At 50.8% G+C, this 21,518-nt stretch overlaps 1 protein-coding gene across 1 annotated transcript; it reads left to right on the forward strand.

Annotated features, from left to right (window-relative positions):
* Positions 1-671: 671 nt before the first annotated feature.
* Sdr42e2 (short chain dehydrogenase/reductase family 42E, member 2) lies at positions 672-20,821 on the forward strand. The gene is given in 13 exon segments (XM_042054070.1): positions 672-1,493; positions 1,495-1,518; positions 2,887-2,982; positions 4,877-4,934; positions 5,557-5,675; positions 6,224-6,299; positions 9,530-9,612; positions 11,196-11,333; positions 12,325-12,390; positions 14,563-14,626; positions 16,643-16,716; positions 19,718-19,952; positions 20,763-20,821. Coding segments are annotated over 13 exon segments (1,914 nt in total).
* The last annotated feature ends 697 nt before the right edge of the window (positions 20,822-21,518 follow it).

Consider the following 21,518-nt stretch of genomic DNA (forward strand, 5'->3'; position numbering starts at 1 on the left):
TGCTGAGCCCTTTAAGTCCCCACGTGTTCCTTCTCTCTCCACTTCCTCTGCACCCCTCTCCTTGTCCTCTCCTCCTCATCCTCCTGCTCCTTCTCCCTTCTTCCCTTCCCTTCTATCCTCTTCCTCTTCTTTCCAGCTTTCTCCTCTCCCTTTCTTCCTCCTCTCCTTCCTCCTCCTTTCCCTCTTCTCCTCTTCTCCCTCCTCCTCTCCTTCCTCTTATCTTCTCTCCCTTCTATTCCTTTCCCCTCCCCCCCCCCGTCTTTTTCCTCCAACTTTTCTTCCCCTCCTTCTCCTCACCCTCCTGATTCCTAGTCAGATAACACCACACCCAGTATGTGAGGCCCCCTAGGCATAACTGACTCTGCCTTCCTCTGGTACTACATGGGGCCTGTGGGGAAATCAGGGGTGCTTAGTGTACATCTGAGTCATACAACATGATTTTGAGCCTCAGTTTCCCCAGCTATGACGTCAAAGGACAGACTGCCTTCTCCAACTCTCTAAGAAGCCAGCAGTCACATGGAGGTTCTTGGGGCTCTGAAAGAGTCTGGGGCTCAGAGAGAGATATGAGGCTCCAGTTTTCCTGAAGTTTCACTTTGCTTTGGGATGACCTAGAACATTCTTCTGGTTTTTCCACAGGTGGACAGTCTCTAGGCTGCATGGCTTCATAGAGGATGAAGACCAACCCTGCCAGCTCCTCACTAGAAACCTGTCGAGTTGCAGGACAGGGAGAGAAGGGCTGCCCTGTCTGTCAGGCCTGTGGGGGGGCCTCTGGCCTGGGGTCTGCTTCAGGGTCAGGGTCAGGTTTTAGACCAGGGCCTGGGGCTCTTCTGGGGCCTGGGCTGGGACCTGAAGCTGTTCCAGGGTCTGGGCCAGGATCTAAAGCTGTTTCTGTGGCTGCTGCTACTTCAGTGCCTACTCTGGGACCCGCACTAGAAACAGAATCATTACCTGGACCAGGACCTAGGTCTGGACCCAGGCAAGGAGCTGAGACAGTACCTGGATCAGTACCTCAGTCAGGACCTGGGTCACTACCTCAGCCAGGAGCTAGGTCAGTACCTCAGCCAGTAGCTGGGCCATCACCTCAGCCAGGATCTGGGTCAGTACCTCAGTCAGGAGCTAGGCCATCACCTCAGCCAGGAACTGGGTCAGTACCTCAGTCAGGAGCTAGGCCAGCACCTCAGTCAGGAGCTGGGTCAGTACCTGAGCTAGTAAGTGCGTCAACACCTAGTCAAGGAGCTGCACCATTACCTGGGCTGGGGCTAGGGCCTGGGACCAGACGAGGCTCTGGGACTGGTTCTAACCCCAGTGAATCAGTGGCAACCCCAGAACCAGCGCTGCAGCAGAAGACTGGGACCAAAGCCACACAGGCCCCCAGACAGAAGGTTCTGGTGACCGGAGGAGGAGGCTACTTGGGGTTCAGCCTGGGTTCCAGCCTGGCCAAGAGAGGCACTTCTGTCGTCTTGCTTGACCTTCGCAGACCCCAGTGGCCGCTACCCCCCAGAAACCGAGTTTATCCAGGTACAGAGATGGGAATCACGAGGGGGCTGCTGCTGGAGGTGACAGTGTGGTGGTGACAGTGACAATGGCAGAGCTCAGATGGACAAATACCGTGTTTGAGATCTCGGGCTCTGGAGCCAGATTTAACCCTCAGTGTTTATTATTTTTAGAAAGACAAGTTTGTTGGTTTTAATTGTGTTAGTTTTAATTTTGTTGAGGCAGGGTTTCCTCTGTGTAGTCCTCACTGCCCTAAAACTCACTCTGTAGACCAGGTTGGCCTCCAACTCACAGACATCCACCTGCCTCTGCCAAGTGCTGGGATTAGAGGCGTGCACTACCACCGCCTGGCTTTTTTTTAATATTTATTTATTTATTATGTATACACTATTCTGTCTGTGTGTATGCCTGCACGCCAGAAGAGGGCACCAGACCTCATTACAGATGGCTGTGAGCCACCATGTGGTTGCTGGGAATTGAACTCAGGGCGTTTGGAAGAGCAGGCAGTGCTCTTAACCTCTGAGCCACCTCTCCAGCCCGCCTGGCTTTATTTTTAGATTTTGTTAGCAGTGTGCGTGTGTGCGTGCGTGCGTGCGTGCGTGCGTGTGTGTGTGTGTGTGTGTGTGTGTGTGTGTGTGTATTCATGTGATGTGAGTGTGTAGGGGATAAGTGTGTGATGTATGTGATTGTGTGATGTGTGTGTGATTCATGTGTGATGTGCATGCGTGTGTTATGTACACGTGATATGTTTATTTATATGAATGTTTGCGATGTATTGTGAGCGTATGTGTGATGCGTGCGATGTGTGTGTGTGCGCGCGCGCGCATAATGTGTGTGAGAGTGCAGTAGTCATACATTTGCCAGAGGAAACCTTTCCGGAGTCGGTTCCCTCCCTCCACCACGATGAGGCAGGCCTCTTCTGTCTCTGCTTCCATTGTGCACACTCTGGGCCGGGCTAGCCTAGAGCTTCCAGGCACTTTTCTTGTCTCCAGCTCCCATCTCACAGTAGGAGGGCTGGGATTGCAGAGCCACCTCATCCAGTTTCCTGTGAATCCCAGGAGTCAAACTCGGGTCTTCCAGCTTGCTGGAAAGCGCTCGCTCTCTCCTAGCCTCTTTTCTGTCCTCAGTTGTAGTTCAAGGCTGTAGTGACACCCCCTTGAGCCCCAATCTTTACCCGCAGAAGAGACAGCAATCACATGTATTTACAAGGGGATCATAAGGGAGTCAGTAAGATAGTGCATATGGAACCCAGGCCAGCCCTGGACCCAAGAACAGAAGGAATAAGGGCCGCGACTGCCGATGCTCCGTGGGGTTGGTAAAGGCTGGTCCTCCAGGTGCTTGGCCTGGGTCACTGCCTTGAACTTGAACCTGAACCTCCTCCTTCTGTTTCAGGCTGATGTCCGAGATGAGGAAGCTCTGTACCAAGCCTTCCAGGGGGTGGACTGTGTTTTTCATGTGGCCTCCTACGGCATGTCTGGGGCTGAGAAGGTGAGACTCCCACATACGCCCAGAGCCCGGCAGAGTAGTTTTCAAGTCCTGCCCCCACCCACCACACTCTGATGCCCAAGTATTTATTCCTTATTGTTCTTCGCCTCTCCAAAGAAGCACTAAGAATCCATGGCCTCAAACACCAGTTCTGGTACCTCCCAGCTGGGTGACCCGGGGCAGGTCACCTCTCGGAGCTGTTCCTTCCTTGTCTGGAAGAGCAGCCAGTGCTCTTAACCACTGAGCCATCGCTCCAGCCCCAGTCACAAACTCTTTAGGGAACACTGTACCAGTGTCTACAAAAAATGTCTTCCGTTTGACTCAAATTAAACTTATTTATATTCTCATTGCATCGCTTTTAATAATAAAGCACCAGCAATAATGCAGTGGTCCGTTAGTTATCGAAATAAGCTAGAGCAGGTATATCATGAAACTCTGTGCAGCCATACAAAGGACTGAAAAGACTCAGAAGTGTTGATAACCTGGCAGTCTCCAAAGCTCAAAATAGTGCTTGGGATCCCATATTTACCTTCAAAAAGTAGAGAAAAGTTAACTGTCTTTAATCCCAGCACTCAGGAGGCAGAAGTGGGAATATCTCTGTGAGGCCAGCCTGGTCTAAATAACAAATTCTAGGACAGCCAGGGCTACATAGAAAGACTTCCATCTTTAAAAAAAAAAGTGCCTTCTGCCAAGTTTAGTGACCTCAGTTTGACCCCCTGGACCCACAGGGTGGAAGGAAAGAATTGACTCCCACAAGCTGTCCTCTGACCTCCACCTGTGTACCATAGCCCCACACACATGGACACACGCATGCTGCAAAACAAACAAATAAAAACGTGATAAAAATTTTAAAGCTAGGCCAAATGCTTATTAAATGCACATGGGCATATGATGATGTTAAATACAGGTTTTCTGTACAAACATCCAGAGCCATTAACAGCAGCTCCCTCTGGAGAGGGCAGAGGAAGCCTTGGAATCAGGAATGTGAAGGAACTTTCCTCTTCATTAGATAGATTTTTTTTTAAGTTTTATATGTATGAGCGTGTTGCCTGCATGTATGTGTGTGCATCACATGTGTGCCTGAGGGAGTAAGAAGAGGCCATCAGATCCCTTGGATCTGGACTTATGGACTCTTGTGAGCTGCCATGTGGGTGCTTGGAACAGAATCCAGGTCTCTGGGAGAGCAGCCAGTGCTCTTGACCACTGGGCCATCTCCGCAGCCCCTGGGCATACTTTTTATTTTGAATTATTTTTAGCCTTGTAGCTGTTTCCCCATTAACCGAAAAACACCACAATAAGAATAAACATAGTTTCGACTGGGGATGTGGCTCAGTGGGTAGAAAGCTTGCTCAGAAAGCACCCTGTCTTGGATCCCCAGTACCAACAACCAGTCATGGTGGCCCAGACCTATAATCCCTGCACTTGGGAGCTGGAAGCAGGAGGATCAGAAAGTTCAAGGTCATCCTTGTCTATATAGCGTGTTTGAGGCCAGACTGGATGACGTGAGATACATTGTCTCAAAGAAAAATAAATAAAAGCAGTTTGAAAATACAGCCCTTCACATTTCCCAGTGGTGTTGAGTGAGGTCTGGATAGTACTGTTTGCCGGGTGCATGGCATGCAAGAACCTATGATTGCACACCCGTTCTTTGTTTACGTTCCATGCCCTTTCCGGAGCATGGCTGTGTCACCGCATCTGTCTCAGCTAAGGACAGACTTGGGGAGGCAGAAAATGAGCCAGCGTGTTTGAAGTCGCTTATCTGTGACTCTATACCAGCCCCTGCAGCCTACACCCTTGCCACCTTCAGCAAGAACCCTGCTGACCCTGAGCCCAGCCTGTGGCCTGAGCCACAGGGCAGAAGGCAGCACGTGACTTCCATATCCCTCTTGTCTCTTAGCTACAGAAACAGCAGATTGAGTCTATAAATGTCGGAGGCACCAGACTAGTGATTAATGGTAGGCCCTCAGAGTGGAGTGTGACCTGCAGTGTGATTCCTCCTCTTCTTTCTCCTGCCACTGGCCTGGTTCAGGGGTGGGAGCTGGAGGTGGGAACAACAGAGGCGGGGACCCCTCTGCCCTACCTAGACTGTACCAACCGAGGCCAGTGGGAGGCAGAGCCACTTCTCAGGGCCCTGTAGGGGCATCAGCTGTCTCAGCATGGCTGGGGACTCGGAACTAGGGGCCGAGGAAGGTCACTGAGACATCAGATAGAAGGTTCCTGTTGGGCCCTCTGGATGTACCAGCCTTGACCCGCACCTTCTACAGTTCTAGATCACCTTTTCTCTCTGTTCCAACAACTGAGCCTTCCCTTCTTGCCTGCCCCTGATGGTGTGGCTGGGGGGCCAAAGCCATACCAGAAGGAGAAATTAAGAAGCCTTGGCCCCCACATCCCAAGTTGAGGATGGAGGCTTTTCCCCTTCCAGGCAGCTCTGGATTCTGGGAGATCCCTAACGGTATGGGGAGGGACATTAAGGCTGAGTAGAAATGGGTGGATTTGCCCACACAGGCCTTGTCTGAGCCTGTCCTTAGCCAGCCCCTTGCTCACAGTCTGACTATGGTATGCGTGTGTCTCCTGCAGTCTGTGTCCGTCGGCGGGTTCCAAGGCTCGTGTACACCAGCACAGTCAACGTGACGTTTGGTGGGAAGCCCATAGAGCAGGGTGATGAGGACTCTGTCCCATACTTCCCCCTGGACAAGGTACCAATTTCTGGGAGAGATGGGGCATGGTGGCAGGCTCGGGAGTGACTGCCCAAAAGGCAAGTATGGATGGAGCCAGGTCCTTCTTATAACTCAGGGTGTATCCCAGTAGGATGGACTCCCAAACCGAGTGGTGCAAACTGTCTCCTATTCCAGCTTGTTTTGTTCTCGGAGGCTTTGAAATCAGATAGACCTGGCCTTGAGCCCCACCCAGCCTGGCACCTTTCACCTCTGTGACAGTGCGAGCTGTTGTACACTCTGAGCCTCTGTTTCTTCATCTAAGCCTGGTAACACCATGGAGGAGGTTTGTAGAAAGCAGGAAATGAGATTGTGTGCAAAGATGTCACAGGAACACTGAAGGATGACCTATGACTAGATCATCCAAACTATGTCTGATATCAGTGTCACAGGGCAGATGTCACAGACTGGCAGATGCCCCTCGAGTCAGGACTATGCAGCCGTGGGGTAGACCAAGCCCACATGGACCAGCACTGCCATCAACATGATTGAGCTCATCTGGTGACTGTGTTCTCCTTGTCCCCTGGCAGCACATGGACCACTACTCTCGAACCAAAGCCATTGCTGACCAGTTGACCCTCATGGCCAATGGGACACCTCTCCTAGGTGAGTACCATGGGGCCTGCTTATAACAAGAATGCCTGGCCACTGCCGCCTCTCTGCATTGTGTGTCTGAGTCATCTCCACACGGCCTGGGCCTTTGTTCTTCAGTGTATTCTGAGCACCAGTGTACGTCTCCCGGACCCAGGACACAGCCTGGACAGTCAGATTCCTGCTTGCAGTCTGGAGAGGAAAAGGTCTGGACAGCCTGACACTTGCTCTCTTTGCTGTCTTATGGAATGGATTTAGTTTTGGCAGTCTTCTTTAGCATTAGGAATATGTAAGGAGCTTTGGAAGGGACCATGCAAGTGAGAGACTTCTGTACTTAATCTTCAATAGCTTCCCAGAAAAACCTACCTCGGCTGCCTCCCTACATCCTCTTCTCTAGTTTATAGAGAACAATAGTAAAATAGGAACTCTCCACACGTATGTGTATTCTTCATGCCAGGCCTTATTTTGCATGTTAACTTCATATGCAAAGGTTCATTCGCTCTGTATCATTCCCGAATGGAATGTGGGTTTTAGGTATGCCTGGTCTTCCACACAGAAACCAGACCCATTCAGACAATTTGCTTGCCAGGTTACTGTCAATTTGCTTGTCAGGTTAAAGACAATGGTTACTGTCTTTCTAAAATGTAGAAGCAAAAAAAAAAAAAAAAAAAAAATCAGCCAACATGGTTTCCCCTTATTGTCAAAATTATCTGTCTAGGCCAGGTGTGGTGGCACACACAACACACATCCTAGCATTGGGGAGGCAGAAGCAGGCAGACCTTGAGTACAAGGCCAGCTTTGTTTACATAGTGAGTTCCAGGCCAGCCAGGACCACATGGATAGACTCTGTTGAGAGAGAGAGAGAGAGAGAGAGAGAGAGAGAGAGAGAGAGAGAGAGAGAGAGAGAGAGAAGAGAGGAGAGAGAGAGAGGAGAGAGAGAGAGAGAGAGAGAGAGAAAGAGAGAGAGAGAGACCAGCCAGGAGTACATCGAGAGACCCGTCTTCAAAAAGAAAGAAAGGAAGGAAGGAAGAGAGGGAAAAATTTATCTGCCTGGGTCTGGATCTGGTAACAAAGTCCTTACATACTAGCTACTCAGGAGGTTGAGGCAGGAAGATTACAAATTTAAGGCTTGCCTGGGCTTCAGTGTGATTTGGCCAAGGCCAACCTGGGCTATATAACAAGACCCTGCCTTGAAAAAAAAAGTAAAAATAAATAAATAAATGAGTGATTGAGTAAATGAGTAAAATATAAAATAAAAAGGCCAGGATGTAGCTCAGAGGTATGGAGCCTGCTTAGCATGAAGCCCAGTGTCCAGCCCTTCTAGTAACACTGAAGAAGACGAGCAAACGTGGGAACCATTGGGATTTGGAGAACGAGAGAGGCTTGAAATTGCAGTCTCCAGTTTGCACATAAGGAAACAGAGACAGGTCGCTGGCTTTGCCCAAAGTCACGCAGCGCTGAGCAGTAGAGTTAGACGTCGGAGCCAGGGGAGTCTTAGCCCCAGAATCTAGGCCTTCCCCACCGTGCTACTCCAGAGGCAGCCAACCAGGTCCCTGTCTGAGGACTCATTCCCTACAGTACCCCTGCCCTCACTGTCAGCCCTTGACCCCTGGTCCTGGTGGGTCTGTTTCTGTTTGCTCAACCTCTCTACCTCAACAACTTACCTTCTCTGTTTAGATCATCAGAACATTCATTTTGTCTTATGAAATGAAGTGACTCAGCAGTAAAGCCAAGGAAGAACTGGACATATTTATTATATGGAAGCATATTTCTCTTATGGAAGTTTCAAGACTGCCTCTATCTTTGCCTGTATACAGTCACAATTAGGACTCCAAACACAAGCAGGACTGATAGCAACCTTCAGTAATTCCTGCCGAGGCTGGAGAACAGGGTCGAGAGTGGAGTCACCATTACCTGGTTGAGCAAACAGAAACAAAAGATCTGATGCAGGTGAATTCCCTTCTCTGCCAGGGCATAGCCCTCTTCACCTACCGCCAGGCCAGACACCTAATCCTCTGGCTGGGGATTATTTATATGCACATCCCCAGCTTTCAATGCTCCGAAGAGTCACAGATACCCTAGGCCTGCCTATCTCTGACGTGGCTACCCAGTGTCCCACTGGCAACCATTGACTGCAACTTGACCTCCCTCCACCATGCCCCTAGGGACCTAGAGTTTAAACTTAGCTATAGGCCGCAGAAAAGCTCAGCTGACACCCGCCTTCCAGGAGGCTGACCATGGTCACCAGGGATGATTACAGTAGCCTGAGATCCAGGCTAGTCTGAGACAGCCCTCACTTGAGCTGGGTGCCAGAGTCCTAATATGTAGGTCACGGTGCCTTGTCAGGTGCTGTGTCCTCTTACACCTGCTTGTGTTAGTGTCCTGCAACTCCTGTAGTGGTTTAGAACAGTCTCTTACCATCTAAAAGCCAGAGCCTAGAATCCTGGTGTTAACTGGTATTAGCAGGTAGAACTCTCTCTGAAGGCTCTGGAGAAGGGGCCCCCTGTCTCCTCCAGCTTTAGGTGGCCCCAGGTGACCCTTGGGCTCATGACTGTAAAACTCCAGCCCTTGCTTCTACCTTTATGTAGCTCCTTTCTCCGTTGTTGGTCTCTCGCAGACACTTGTAACTGGATTAGACCCAGCTGAAAATCTACAATGACATCAGCTCACCAATATCCATAATTATGAGCTTGAAGGCCCTTTTCCAAGCAGCCACATTGGCAGGTTTTAGAATGTAGACTTGACGTTTGGAGACCGACCACCCTATCATCTGTGACTCTGGACTTCATCGTACGGGAGGGGTGTTTTGTAGATATGGAAGCCTCTGGGCCTGGCTTATTCGTAGGGAAAGGGAACATACAGCGGAGGTGCCTGGAAGACAGATTTGCAGAAAAACAGCCACCTGTTTTAGGAAACACAGGCTATGAATAGTTCAAGGGCTCCAGCTGGCAGGAGCTGGTGGTCAGTGCCCTCAGCGTTTGTGGTCCTAACTCTGATGATGCTGAGAGCCACTTCCAGGGGAGAACATCTAAGGACACCACGTATAATCACCTCTGCGAGGGGAGGGGGATCTCCTAAGAAATTGGGCTGCTAGCAGTACAGAGTTCTATACTGGACCTTCCATGCCAGATGAGGAGCAGGAGGTGTGGTTGACCTTGAGCTCCCATCCCCGAGTGCTGCGGGGCTCCCGAGCTCCATGTGTCACTCTTCTGTGGGCCCCCAACCGCCCCTTTCTTGTGTCCTAGGAGGAGGCACCCTGCGCACCTGTGTGCTCCGCCCCCCAGGGATCTATGGCCCTGAAGAACAGAGACACCTACCCCGGGTGGCGGTACGTCCTCCCAGCCTTCCAAGGACCAGAGGCAGAAGGAGTCAGGTTGATGTGTTGTGCGTGCTGATTGGACCATGGTCCCTGTCTAGGGGCAGTGTCCCGGCCAGAGACTCTCTATGTTGGGAGGCCACCCCGACACCTACCAGTTCATCGTTCTCAGACCTACGAGGGTCAAAGCTCTCAGTGTGCCATCCAGGCCTCTGTTCAAGTCAGGGAGAAAGAAAGCTATGACCCCAGAGAGACCCCAAGGTACCCCAAGGTAGCAGTGTATCCCAGGCTGCCAGCGATGGTTTTCACACCAGAAAACTCTAGAAAAATCCTGGTACGGAGAAATCCGGCTGCAAGGGACTCTAGGTCCCGGTGTCCTCACAGCCTGGTCAGGAGGATAGACCACTGAGTAGAGAGAGAGATGCAAGAGAAAATGGGCCTGGCAGGGAAGACCCCCCCACCCCGGGAGGACTTCCTGGAGGGAGGGATGCCTGGAGTGTCTGGAAGGAGGAAAAGGGATTTTCTGATGAGCCGTGGTGATTAGAGAAAGCAAATGCCAAGTGAATGAGCCACTTGAGGTGGACCTAGATGTGAGCAAGGTCACCGTTAGTGCAGCAAGAGATCTAAGCTGGAACTCTTAAGAGTGCAAGGCCATGGGGCACTGCTGGAGGTCATCTGGGGAGAGCCGCTTCAAATATCCCTCTGTTGCCTTCTTAAATGATACTGATAACTACAGTGGCTCTTCCCCCCTTAAATACTTAATTGAACTACTACTGTGTGCTTAGTACTGTTCAGAGCAGCAAACAAAGCAGACAGTCCCTGCCTTTGTGTGGCCTCTGTTCTCACGCCAGGAAAGAAATTAAAATAGATTCACATGCTAAATTATAAAAAGTGTTGGAAGGTGCCAGGCACAAAAGGAGAAAAGAAAAGGTGGGTGGAATAAGGGACTTGGGCTCCCAAGGAAGTTGGGTAAATAAATCCCTTGGAGAAGGCCAGGTTTTAAGCCTCCAGAGGGGCAAGAAGCCAAGCATGTCAAACAGGCTTTTGGAGGAAGAGCTGCCAGACAGGGGGCAACTCTCCAAAAACCCCAAGATTGCCCAGGAGTGCCCACACAGCCTTGGGGTCGTGGCGGCACAAGCCGGAGAGGAGGTCAGTAGGAGGGGAAGCTGTGGAGTAGCTGGGCCAGGTCTAGAAGGGCTATGAGGCAGGCGGTGTCAACATTTCTGTGTTCATCAGAGCCCATGTGACTCTGTAGGCGCCAGAACAGGGCCAGGTATGGCTGGGTAGGTGGATAGTTAAGAAGCTGCTGGGGTTCCCAAGGTGAGAGAGGGGTGTGGCCCCGGGGGAGGAAAGCAGTCGAATTCTGAAGAGCTGTGATAGTCTGGTTTTGCAAGTGTTTTGAGGGTGAGGCCTGAGAGAAGTTAGGAAGATCAAAGGTGGCCCGAGGTCATCTGTGAGACAAGCAAGCGAGATGTCTAGAGGACTTGGGACATGGAGTTGGAGTCTAGCCTGTTGCCGATTGGAAGCTGGGAGCGTGTAGATAGATAAAGTGTAAAGCACCCCATGAGCCTGCATTGTCCTCTCCCCTACACCAGAGCCACATCAAGAAGAGACTTTTCATGTTCCGGTTTGGGGATCGCAGGACACGCATGAACTGGGTCCACGTGCAGAATCTGGTGCAGGCACACATGCTGGCCGCTGAGGCCCTTACCATGGCTAAGGGCTACGTGGCTGTGAGTGTCCTCCGACATCCCTGCCCCCACCTCTACTCCCCCCACCCCTGCAGGCTGCAAGGAGAATTGGACCTCAGGAATCCCAGGGTCACTGGGTTGGGTAGAAGCTTCCGAGAGCATAATTAGCTCTTCACAGTGACCCGGTGACATCACAGCTTCAGACGAAAGTGTGTCACAATAATTCTCCTCTTGCTGAAGAAACTGAAGTACAATGAGGTTGAGTGAATCCATCAGAGTCACACAGCTTGTCAGTGTGGTGACCCCGTTACCAAACTTGGGTCCACAATATGTACCCCAAGAAGCTAAGTTCAATCACTCCTTTAGAAGCCAATTAGAAGAGTCAAATTAAACTGGGCAGTGGTGGCACACACTTTTAATCCCAGGACTCAGGAGACAGAGGCAGGTGGATCACTGTGAGTTCGAGGCCAGCCTGCCTCCAGGACCAGGCCATGTAGAGAAACCCTGTCTCGAAAAACAAGCAAACAAACAAAAGTCAAATTAATAGTAAAAATGAAAAGAGGGACAAAAGGCCCCAGTCCTTCTTGGAATCCTGAAGTGAGACTAAACTTTAATAGAGTCCCAAGAATGCGCACATCTCTGCAGTCCTGGGCAAGGAAGGTACGGTCCTGGCCACCACCGATTCATCCCCAAGCAGTCTTGGCTCTCATCCTGTAAGCTGTTACAATGGAAAAGCGCCCCTATGGCTGCAGCCCTTTGGTTTTTCCAGTGTGAAATTCCTGTAGAAATCCCCGTTTTTCCAGGGGTCCGTTGTTTCAATAGTCTGGTGGTCAGACTGACAGACACCTGGCCCAGTGTCAGCATCTCTCTAGAGGTTCGTCATTTCTGCTACGCCAGTCACAGCCCTTACTAAGGTGTACCTAGGTGTCCCCAGACTGCTCAAGAGAACAAGAGGGCTGCGGCAACAGCTGGGAGTCAGGAGTCAGGCTGTGGGCAGACATGTGACTGCACCCTTCTCCCCTATCACCCTCAGAGCGGGCAGGCATACTACATCAACGACGGGGAGAGCGTCAACCTCTTTGAGTGGATGGCCCCACTGGTGAGTGTTCTGGTCCCCTAGCCCAGAGCAAGTCTCTAGAATCCCATCCTCTGTCCTTGCTTCCTTTCCTACCACCAAATCCATCTCTGAACATCGTGTCCTCTATCAACAATCTACAGTCTCCTTAGAACCAGGCCTAGGTGGTAAGTGAGCACAGAACCCTGGTCTGATGGCCGAGGGGCTGTCTTGTACCGCTGTGCCAATGGCAGTTCCAGTTTGTTCCACTCAAAGAGCACTGTCAGGGGCTGGAGAGACAGCTCAAGTGACTGTGAGCACCAGCTGCCCTTCCAGAGGACCTGGGTTCAAGTCCCAGCTCCCACGTGGCGGCTCACAACTGTCGGTAACTCCAGTTCCAGGGAATCTGATGCCCTCTTCCGGCATACAGAAGCGCCAGTTGTACATGCAAGCAAAACACTCACACGTGTAAAAAAATTTTTAATTTTCTAAATTAAAAGGCACTTTTATTGAGATGTAACTTATAAGCTATGCAGTTCACCCTATGGAAAGGATACAATTCAATATGGTTTTCCTTTTTACATCATATTCAGAGTTATACAACTGTCACTATAATGAACTTTAAAGCAGGTCTGTCTTCGTCTTCAAATAAGCAAAACAAGCCAGTACCTGTTAGTAACTTGATCTTGTGTACCCCACCCCAGACAACCAGGAGTCTTCCTCTGCCATCATTCGCCCCTCGTGACAATTTTATATGCATGGACTCATAGGATAAGTGGCCTTTTGTGTCTGGCTTCTTCCCCTCTTAGTTCTCAAGGTTGATCTGTGTTGTGGCATGTATCAAGTCAAAACTTGGTTCCTTTTTTTCCTTTAATGTATGTGTGTATGTGCACACCTGTGTATACGAGTGCACATGTATGTGAGTACACAGGCTTGTGGAAGTCAGAGGACAACCCTGGGTGCTGCTCCTCAAGCACTGTTTACCTGTCTTTTGAGACAGGGTCTCTCACTATCTAGAGCTCACCAAGTAGACTAGGCTGACTGGCCAGTGAGCCCCGCTGCTGGGATTACGTTATTGTGTGCTTGCGTGGAGTCTCTGGGCTAACTGGCTACTCCAGGTTTAACTTTCAATTGAAGAACTGCCAGACTGTTTTCCAGAGATGTGGGATTCATGTCTCCCCAGCAGTGGAGGAGTGCTCCAGCTTTGTGACTTTGGCCTGAAGAGGTTTACACAGGTGGACAGGTCCACTCATCCCCTGCCAGCCTGTTTCTTCCTGAGTCTCCCTCTGCCTTCCACCCACTCTCTGGGTTTTATCTATTTTTCTTTAATAATGCAGTCAGTTCTGGAAGAAAAAAAATCAAATTCAGGGCTGGAGAGATGGCTCAGAGGTTAAGAGCACTGATTGTTCTTCCAAAGGACCTAGGTTCAATTCCCAGCAACCACATGGAACTCACAACTGTCTGTAACTCCAGTTTCAGGGGACCCAACACACTCACACAGACATACATTCAGGCAAACACCAATGCACATAAAAATAAATAAATTATTTTAAAATATCAGATTCTACTTAAGGTCTTGGGACCATGTTCAGGTAGGGTTGGATATAGTAAAAAATAAATGATGTGAAATAATCTAAGTTTTAAAAAACAACCTGCCCTAGAGGCTTGCAAGAGATGGTTTCGCAGGTAAGCCCACAGCCTGAGTTCAACCCCGGGACCCACATGATGAAAGAAGAGAGCTGATTGTAGCAAGCTGTACTCTGACCTCCAAAACACACACACCATACTCATGCACACACGCACACGCACGCATGCACACACGCACACACTAATGCACACGCACTCACGCGCACGCACACACACACGCATGCACATGCATGGAAAGAAAAAGATTTGCCTTATGTTTTCAACTTCTTGAGTTATCCTGACCAAGGAGTGGATCTCACTTCAGGACTGGTATGCAAAATGATGATCACCATCATGCCAGGCAGAGTGTGAATACCTTTGATTACAGCACCCAGGAGATAGAGGCAGGCAGATCTCTGTGATTTGAGGCCAGCCTGGTCTATAGAGAGACCCTGTCTCAAAAAATAAGACTGGTGTGGGCTTGTGGGTCTGTCTGTGCTGGTGGGGTCCCCTGCCAGCCAGGACCTGGGATTTCCTCACTAGCCAGTCCCTGCACAACCCATTCTCACCTCAGACCATGTTCCCTTGCAGTTTGAGAAGCTGGGGTACAGTCAGCCCTGGATCCAGGTACCAACTTCCTGCGTTTATCTGACAGGTAAGGGACAGCATGACGTGCCAGGTATACACACAACATGTGTGTTTTACATTATCGGAAACCCAGGGCCTGGACTATGATGAGGTCAGGAGGCACACAGGGGGTGAGGGTAATGGAATTTAATAGGTTGTGAAGGTATACCCAGCCTGACCCAGCACTCAGAGGAGCAAGTGTTCCATCTGCTCCCCATTGGCCTGCCTGCAAGGTTGGTAGGATTGTAACTACTGGAAAGGAAGAGGCTGGGTTCTGAGACCTGCCTGAAGTGGTGCGGAGGGGGGAGGGGCAGCTTTGACCCCCCAGACCTGTGCTGGAAGGCGTGATGCCTACTGAGGCAGAGGGAGCCCTGAGGCTCCCCCTCTTCCATGGTCACACTGACGCCAGGGCTTCTTGGGGTGTGTGGAGACTTGGACTTGAATTCTCCCCCTCCCCCTGCAGGTCAGTATCTGCTCCCACTCCCTGGTCCCACCCCACTAAGACAGTGTGTCCTGCTGCTGCCCTCTGATGGCCTCCTTCCAGCAAGAATGCAAGTAGGCATGAGGCTTGGGGTGAGCCGCCCAAGGGAACAGGTGGCCCTCAAGTCACTGAGGGCTGTGCTCCTGCCACATCAGAGCTGGACCTGCTCTTTTAAATGCTTTGGGAGTGTTTGTTATTGAAATCAAAGACTTGCAAACTCATGACCCAGGTGAGTGACTCCTGCACAGCACTGTCATGATTGACACGCCTTACCTGTGGCCCAGGGGATGGCAGTTTGGGAGGATTGTATACAAATATGCAGTTCTCTGTAAACTGGCTGCAGCTTGGTGCGTCTTCACACCGCTGTACACTAGAACCACCCAGACATGTCAAACTCGCCAGTGCTCAGTCACACCTCAAAGAAATGATGACAGAAGGAGTAGCAGGGACGCAGCAGTGTCTCTTAGGGTGAGAAGCAACTCCTCCCTCTCCTACCCAAGTCAGTACACCAAAATAGGAGAGAGAGCTGGGTGGTGGTGGCACACGCCTTTAATCCCAGCACTCGGGGGCTGGAGAGATGGCTCAGAGGTTAAGAGCATTGCCTGCTCTTCCAAATGTCCTGAGTTCAATTCCCAGCAACCACATGGTGGCTTACAACCATCTGTAATTGGGTCTGGTGCCCTCTTCTGGCCTACAGGCATACAGATAGAATATTGTATACATAATAAAAAAAATCCCAGCACTCGGGAGGTAGATGCAAGCAGATCCCTGTGAGTTCGGGGCCAGCCTGGTCTATAAGAGCTAGTTCCAGGACAGGCTCCATAGCTACAGAGAAACCGGTCTCGAAAAAAAAATCAAAATAGGAGAGAGATGCCGGGCGGTGGTGACATGCGCCCTTTTTCTCAGCACTTGGGAGGCAGAGGCAGGTGGATCTCTGTGAGTTGAAACTACCGGCTAGTTCCAGAACACCAGTGACAAAAAAAAACCTGTTTGGAAAAAAATAGGAGAGTCAGGTGTGGTGGCATGCCTGTGATTCCAGCATGTGAGATGCTGAAACAGGAGGATCATGAGTTCAAGGCCAGCTTGAGCTTTGTAGAGAGTCCTATGCCAGTCTGGTCTTCGTATAAGATCTGACTCAAAAGAGAGGCTTGAAGACCAGCAAGATGGTTCATTGGGTAAAGGTGCTACCACCAAGCCTGACACCCCCGCCCTGAGTCCAATCCTTGAGACCCACATGGTAGAAGGGAAGAGTCAGCCCCAAGTTGTCCTGCAACTTCCACACATGCCCCATGGCATATATGCACCTACCCATATAAACACATATACAGAGTAAGTAAATGAAACGTAATTTGAAAGAGGTTGCAAGAATGAGTCTTCTCAGATTCGTTTGTACTCTTCAGTCCTTCGGTATTACTTGGTGCCAACTTATTGTGACAGGCCCTCAAGCAAGTGCTGCTGACCTAAAGGAATCCGGTGGCCTTTGTAAAGGGACCCCCCTAGCAAAGCAAACAGTGTCCCCAATGGGTTTGTCCTGAGAGTCCCTCTCTCCTGACCTTTCCACAGCTGCAGTGATGGAGTACCTGCACATGGCCCTGAGGCCCATCTGCACCATCCCCCCACTGCTTACCCGCAGTGAGGTAAGTGTCGGGGAGCCCCAACCCTGAACCTTCCCCTCCCCTCCACATAGCCACTGCTGCAGGACACCTCTGGACAGGATACTTCTCTGAGGTCTCAGAACCTTCCACGTAGGCCAGAGCTATAGCCTGTCCCTTTACAATGCTCTTTACCAAGTGAGGTTTTGGAAACTGAACCACTCCAAGCAAGCTTCATAGCTGTTATTCCAGTCATAGGTCATTTATTTTCTATCCAGATCTGAGGCTCCCAAAGGCAGGCTCCATAGCAGGCAATTTTTGGAGCCCCCACTCTGAATAGACACATATGCACACTCACAAAATCCCCAGCGGCTCTAGGTGCATCATTCACGCTTATTTAACAGTAAGTATGTATCAAGTGTCTTCTACGTACGGAACATTAATACTGTTCCCAAAGTTATGATGTAGTTGTTGTTTGGGGGGGGCGGTGTTTGAGACAGGATCTCACTATGTAGTTCTGGCTGTCCTGGAACTCACTCTGTAGACCAGGCTGGCTGCGAACTCACTGAGTTCCCCCTGCCTCTGCCTCCCCAGTGCTGGGATGGCATGTGTGCACCATCACACCCAGCCGATGTGCAGTTTCACATTTGCTTAGCACGTACTATTCAAAAAGAGGCTGGAGAGACGGCTCATCGGTTCGGAGCGCTCACTGCTCTTCAGAGGAGCCAAGTTTGATTCCCACCCCCCACACGCTGGCTCACAACCACCCATAGCTCCAGCCCAAGGGATCTGACACCCTATTCGGGCATGTGTGTGGTGCACAAACATGCATGCAAACAAGGCATTAATGCATATAAAATTAACAAATATTAAAAACTCTTTTCAAAGAGGCTGTCTTAAGTAGACAGCAGGGGGTGTCTAGGGGCTCTCTCATATGACTGTGCCTAGTGCTGCATTAGGAAGGACACAAAGATGAGGTTCTCTGCTTTGTTTTGAGAAACTGGGCACTAGAGAACCCAGTGGCCTATCCAAGATCACACCACATTGGAACTGACGCCGGGATTTCAAGTTCAGTGCTCTTCAAGCTGAAAGGAAGTGGGAGGGTGGAGAATGTTCCGGAGAAGCCGCTGTCTACCATTGTTCCTTTGAGCACCCAGATTGATGGAAGATAATGACAGTCCTCTAGGAGCATTTGATAGTCCCTGCTGCTGAAAATTATTGCCCTGCCCATGAACAGAGGAGAAAATTAGATCCATAGCAAAGTTGCCTACCCAGGATCACTCACTCACAAAGCACTGATGGGATGCGAACCCAGACCTAAAACTCCACCGCCAGCTTGGAAAACACATTGGGAACAAAAGGGCACAGCAGCTGCCAGGAGTGCTGCAGGACTGTAGTCAGGCAAGTCGGCCACCCTCCCTCTAGTTGGCTCCAGGGCGTAGCATTGCCCTCTGCTGGTCAGTCTGGGAGACACCAATTAGCGCTCTAGCTTTTTGTTTGTTTTGTAAGACAGGGTTTCTTTTTTTTTTTTTTTTAAAGATTTATTTATTATATATACAGCATTCTGCCTGCATGTCTGCAGACCAGAAGAGGGCACCAGATTTTATCATAAATGGCTGTGAGCCACCATGTGGTTGCTGGGAATTGAACTCAGGACCTCTGGAAGAGCAGCCAGTGCTCTTAACCTCGGAGCCATCTCTCCTGCCCTGAGACAGGGTTTCTCTGTAGCTTTGGGCCTGCCCTGGAACCAGCTCTTGTAGACGAGGCTGGCCTCGAACTCACAGGGATCCACCTGCCTCTGCCTCCCGGCCTCGAACTCACAGGGATCCACCTGCCTCTGCCTCCCGAGTACTGATTAAAGGCGTGCACCGCCACCACCACCCGGTGGTTCTCTAGCTTTTAAGGAAGATGTTTCAGAACCCGGGCAACTCAACAAAGTGATGAGAGCAGAAGAATTTTCCAGCATGCTGGAGAGGCACCATCACCCTGAGGTCACTGTTAAGCCTGACCTCTGAGAACACTGTGCTGGGACCCGCTTGCGTAGCTCAGGAGCTAGGTCCCCATGCAAGAGGCTGGCTTCAGGATATTTACTAACTTGCATTCCTCCCAGCCCTGAAGGTTCTATCTGGGGCAAGAAGTGGTCTCTCCGCTTCCCTCATTGGAGTCCCTGAGCCAGCGCTTGACTCCAAGGGCCTGTCTGTGCCATGGGAGAACCACGTAGCCAATGTCCAGGTGGAGAAGAATAAAAAGCCAGGTGGGAGGGCCTCTCCAGACCCCAGTGTGACAAAGAATATGGCCTATGCAAGTCACTTTACCTCTGGTCTTCAATTTCCAATTATGCAAAGAGAAAATAGTGTCGTCTCAGAGGACAATAGTACATAAAGGGCCCACACCAAGCACAGTGGGAGTTCTATAATCGATAGCTGTCATTTATCACCCTAGAAGCAGGCCAACTGGAAGCGGGGGAAATGCAGCCTCAGATGTGGAGAGGAATCACTGTGCGTAACTGAATTCCTCTATTAGGGACACTTAATTAAGCAGCTAGGAGGGCAGGAAGGCGCTCTGGAGGCCCTGCCGGCTACAATTGGTATTGGGCTGGCAACAGGAAGCCAACATCCTTCCTTGGAGGTGTTCTGGAGAACCGCACCCTACAGAAGGCAGGAGGCCTTAGGCCTCTCCTGGTTCAAGAATGCATCTAAGACCTCCAGAGGTCCAGAACGGCGCTAGGCTGGAAAGAGAAGCAGAGACAGGTATTAAACAGGATGAGAAGTTAGCGGGGCTGAAGGATGAGATGCAGAACGGGCATCCAGGAGGCGGCTCCCTCCAGGAAAAAGATCTTAGAAAGGATGGTCGTCCCCACCCCACCCCGCCCCAGGAAGGCATCTCAGGAACAAGACGCAGCGACCGGTCTTTTTAAATCCCAGTGTTGACCAAGAAACAAGCTGCCCTCCCTTATACATTTAGTCCACAAGGCAGAGGATGTTCTTCTCCCCCCGCACCCCCCCCCCCCACTAGCCCGACCTTCTCGGCTCCGCCTCTCCCACAGGTGCTCAGCGTGGCCGTGACGCACACCTTCCAGATTGCCAAGGCCCGCGCTCAGCTTGGCTACGTGCCGGACAAGTTCAGCTTCGCCGACGCAGTGGAGCGATACGTGCAGGCCACGACCCCGCAGCGCCGTGGCTTCACCATGCTGAGGCTCCTGCGGCTACTGCTCCTGCTGCTGCTGCTGCTCAGCCTGCTGGGCCTTGCCCTGCACTTCCTAGGACTGCAGCCTTTGCAAGGTGCAGTGCGGCTCCTCTGACCCCGCTCCCTAATCCCCAGTCACGCCCACGCATGGTTCTCTGAGTTTATACCTGGTTTTGACCTGATTCAGACTCGCCCCAGTTTCCTGACCCCGTCCCTATACCTGGTCACGCCCCTGCCCCTCCCTCTATTCTTGTATTCAGACTTGTATTCATCCTCCACTCACTTTCTCTACCCACGTTTCCTCGCCTTCGGCTTCCTGACTCCGTGTTTTACACTCCTCCGAGGCCGGGTGAGGCGGTTAATGAGGTCCCAGCCTCCCAGCCAGCTTCTCCTTCCCAGCCATTTCCAGACTCCTCACAAATCCAGTCTTCTCCTCCCTATTCCTCCCGGTTCTTTCTGCTCTGGTTTCGCTCTTCCTGCTTCCACTCGTCCTCTGAAGCTCCAACAAGCTTGCTTATTTAGGGACAGGTCCTCTTGCTGGGTCCCCTTCCAGCTCCGCCTGCGCCTTTGGTCTAAGTGGATGAGTTCTGGTTGGTGGAGTCGGGAACTGGAACTGTCTTCTGTTGTTTCTGGGGACAGTGGGGCCTCCTCCCTGCCATGGCTTCTTTGAGTTTGTCCGATCTTGACAGAGATCTGTGTGCTGATTAGCTGGGGAAGGATCCCCAGCCCAGCTTGGTATCTTTGGGTTCTCAGTTAACAAAGCACAGAAAAAGGGGTTTGTACCAGAAGGGACAAGAGAGGAAACAACAACAACAACAAAAAAACTTTGCAAAAGAAAATTGAATGTCTCATAAAAGTACCAACATAATACACAAGAGTTTGACTGATTGTATTTTATGATTTAGACAGCATCTCTCTCACTGATTTGGAGCTTGGAGTGGCGAGGCTGGCCAAGAAACCCTAGGGATCCACCCTGTCTCTTCTTTCCCACCCCTGGGATTGCAAGCATATGCCACCACACCCAGCCTTTTATGCGGGGGCAGGAAGCCGAATTCAGGTCCCCATCCTTTGTGGCAGACACTTTACCTACTGAGCCATTTCCTCCTTTTAAAAATTTATTAATTACATTTCTTCATTTATCTTACATCCAGACAGCAGTTTCCCTCCCTCCTCCCCTGGCCTTCCCTCTGTCCCTCCTCCCCCATCACTCCTCTGTCTCTGTTCTAAACGGGGCTCCAACCAAGTGTGGCACTTCAAGCTGAGGCGAGGCCAAGCTCCTCCCACTGCATCAAGGCTGGATGAGGCAAGCCAGCATGGGGACTAGGTTCCCAATCATTTGTATTTTTTTGATGGGTACTGATGCTTATCTCGATGAGTTTAAGGCCACAGTCCTGCTCCCCACAGAAACTACACCTCCCTGCCATCATGTTGTGGATCCCAGGTAAACAGATCCACGTCTATCTGTCACCTGGTGCACACGTGGCATTAGCTGAGCACATACTATGGACCGTAGCAGAGAACAAAGTAACTGTAGTGGACAGAGGAGGAGGTACTAGTCAACCTTCACAAGTGGTGTCCCTCCCAGCGTATGTCCCTGTCTGGTAAATAAGGAAGACAATGTAAGAGTTCTAAAATAGGGGGCTGGAGAGATGGCTCAGAGG

The sequence above is a fragment of the Arvicola amphibius genome, chromosome 1 (assembly GCF_903992535.2).
Source record: "Arvicola amphibius chromosome 1, mArvAmp1.2, whole genome shotgun sequence".
Taxonomy (NCBI): domain Eukaryota; kingdom Metazoa; phylum Chordata; class Mammalia; order Rodentia; family Cricetidae; genus Arvicola; species Arvicola amphibius.